Genomic DNA, 2,839 nt, shown 5'->3' on the forward strand with positions numbered 1-2,839 from the left:
GGGTCTGGGGTTGCCCCCCCCCCCGTGTGCATAGGGTAAAATGGGGGGGGGGCTCCATCCTCATCACTGCCCCCCCCCCTTTGTGTGCATAGAATAAATGGGGGGGGCTCCATCCTCCTTGCTGTGGGTCTGGGGTTGCCCCCCCCCCATTATAAGGGGCAGGTTCAGGATCTGGCTGCCCCCATAGGACACTCCCCGGTGCCTTCCCCTTTAGCCCCCCCCCCTTTACCCCCCCCATTTCTCTCCTTTTCTTTTTGGGGGGGTTCAGTTGCTTTTAATTCACCGTCCCACATAAACTCACACACATCCAGCCCCACACATTGGGCTCCTCTCTGTTCTATGGGGTTTGTGGCCCCACAGCGGCTCCTCTGTGTTCTATGGGGTCTGTGGGGTCGTCCATTACCTGCAATGTGGGGGGGGGAGGAGCTGGGGGGGGCTTCATTCCCCCCCCCCCATAAATATATGGATGATCCCAGTTGGTTTATGGCACCTCCTGCCCCACGTAGGGATGGTGGGGGGCTATTGGGGGCTATGGGGGCACCTGGATGGGAATATGGGGCCTGTGTGGGGTTATGGGGGGACTATGGGGCTGCTGTGGGGCTATAGGGTCTGTCAGGGCCTATGGGGGCACCTATATGGGATCATGGGGCCTGTGGGGGCCTATGGGGAGGCCTATATGGGTCTATGGGGCCTGTGTGGGGTTATGGGGAGGACTACGGGCCTGCTGTGGGTCTATTGGGGTCCTGTGTGGGACTATGGGGGCACCAGTATGGGATCATGGGGCCTGTGTGGGACTGTAGGGTCTTTGGGAGCCTATGGGGAGGCCTATGTGGGACTGTGGGGTGTAGGGGGGTTTGTGTGGGTCTTTTGGGGCCTGTGGGGAGGTCTATGTGGGACTAATGTGCCTATGGGGGGCATTGTGTGGGACTATGGGGTCTGTGTGGGGTTATGGAGGAGCCTATGTGGGACTATGGGGTCTGTGTGGGGTTATGGGGGACTATGGGCCTGGTGTGGGGCTGGTGGGGTCCTGTGTGGGGCTATTGGGCCTATGCGGGCCTTGTGTGGAGCTATGGGGCCTATGTGGGACTATGGGGCCTGTGTGGGGCTGTGTGGGGCACCTGTATGGGATCGTGGGGCCTGTGTAGGCCTATGGGGAGGCCTATGTGGGGCTGTGGGGCCTGTCAGGGTCTGTGTGGGGTTATGGGGGGGACTATGGGCCTGCTGTGGGTCTGTTGGGGCCCTATGTGGGACTATGGGGCCTGTCAGGGGCCTATGGGGGGGCACCTGTGATGGGATCATGGGGCCTGTGCTGGGGCTGTGGGGTCCTGTGGAGCCTATGGGGACCTATGTGGGGCCTGTGGGGTCTGTGTGGGGAACTATGGGGGGGACTATGGGGCTGTGCCTTGTGGGGATCTGTGTAATGGGCCTATGGGGGCCACCTGGATAGGGGAACTTATGGGGTCTGTGTGGGGTTATGGGGGGGACTATGGGGCTGGTGTGGGTCTATTGGGGTCCTGTGTGGGGCTATGGGGCCTGTCAGGGCCTATGGGGGCACCTGTATGGGATTATGGGGCCTGTGTGGGACTGTAGGGTCTGTGGGAGCCTATGGGGAGGCCTATGTGGGACTGTGGGGTGTAGGGGGGTTTGTGTGGGTCTTTTGGGGCCTGTGGGGAGGCCTATGTGGGACTAATGGGCCTATGGGGGGCATTGTGTGGGACTATGGGGTCTGTGTGGGGTTATGGGGGACTATGGGGCCTGGTGTGGGGCTGGTGGGGCCTGTCAGGGCCTATGGGGCACCTGTATGGGATCGTGGGGCCTGTGTGGGTCTGTGGAGGCCTATGGGGGAGCCTGTGTGGGGCTGTGGGGGCATATGGGGAGGCCTATGTGGGACTATGGGGCCTGTGAGGGTCTGTGTGGGGTTATGGGGGGGACTATGGGCCTTGTGTGGGTCTGTTGGGGCCCTATGTGGGACTATGGGGCCTGTCAGGGCCTATGGGGGCACCTGGATGGGATCATGGGGCCTGTGTGGGGCTGTGGGGTCTGTGGGAGCCTATGGGGAGGCCTATGTGGGTCTATGGGGTCTGTGTGGGAATATGGGGGGGACTATGGGGCTGGTGGGGTCCTGTGTGGGGCATCTGTATGGGACTATGGGGTCTCTGTGGGTCTGTGTGGGGTTATGGGGGGACTATGGGCCTGCTGTGGGTCTATTGGGGTCTATGGGGGCACCTGTATGGGATCATGGGGTCCGTGGGGGTCTGTGTGGGATTATGGGCCTGCTGTGGGTCTGTAGGGTTCCTATGTGGGGCTATGGGGTCTGTGTGGGGTTATGGGGGAACTATGAGGCTGCCCCCCATCTCTTACCTGTCCCTATTGTTCTCTATGGGGCCGGTTCCTGCCCTGTGCCCGCCCCCAAACAGCCGCGTCCCTTCGTTCCTGCTCCGTCACCGCACTGAAATCCAGCGAGTTCAACTGGGGCAGCGCGGCCAGAACGTAGCGTCTGTGGGGCAGGATGTGGGGGGGGATGTGATGTGTGGGGCTGGATATGTGGGGCTGGATATGTGGGGCTGGACGTGTGGGGCAGGATGTGTGGGGGGATGTGTGGGGTGATGTGTGGGGCTGGCTGTGTGGGGCTGGATGTGTGGGGCTGGACATGTGGGGTGATGTGGGGCTGGCTGTGGGGCTGTCTATGTGTGTCTGTGTGTCTGTCTATGGGGCAGTTCCCCCCCGTTACCTGTACCCCAGCTCCTCCTCCATCGGGTTCCCGTTCAGGGTCAATGTGTGGGGCTGGCTGTGTGGGGCTGGCTGTGGGGCAGGCTGTGTGTGTGTCTATGGGGCAGGC

General features: G+C 61.9%; 1 protein-coding gene across 1 annotated transcript in view; it reads right to left on the bottom strand.

Moving 5' to 3' along the window:
- Positions 1 to 251: 251 nt before the first annotated feature.
- LOC107308550 (leucine-rich repeat-containing protein 51-like) overlaps positions 252 to 2,839 on the bottom strand; it is a 7,806-nt gene continuing 5,218 nt past the window's right edge. The window contains exons 5-6 of the mRNA XM_015852517.2: positions 2,362 to 2,497; positions 252 to 403 (exon numbers count right to left, since the gene is read on the bottom strand). Coding sequence (XP_015708003.1) covers positions 2,368 to 2,497 — 130 coding nt within the window. The 3' untranslated portion in view covers positions 252 to 403; positions 2,362 to 2,367. The remainder of the gene's footprint in view (positions 404 to 2,361; positions 2,498 to 2,839) is intronic.

Source organism: Coturnix japonica, chromosome 1 (assembly GCF_001577835.2).
Source record: "Coturnix japonica isolate 7356 chromosome 1, Coturnix japonica 2.1, whole genome shotgun sequence".
In the NCBI taxonomy this organism is placed as follows: domain Eukaryota; kingdom Metazoa; phylum Chordata; class Aves; order Galliformes; family Phasianidae; genus Coturnix; species Coturnix japonica.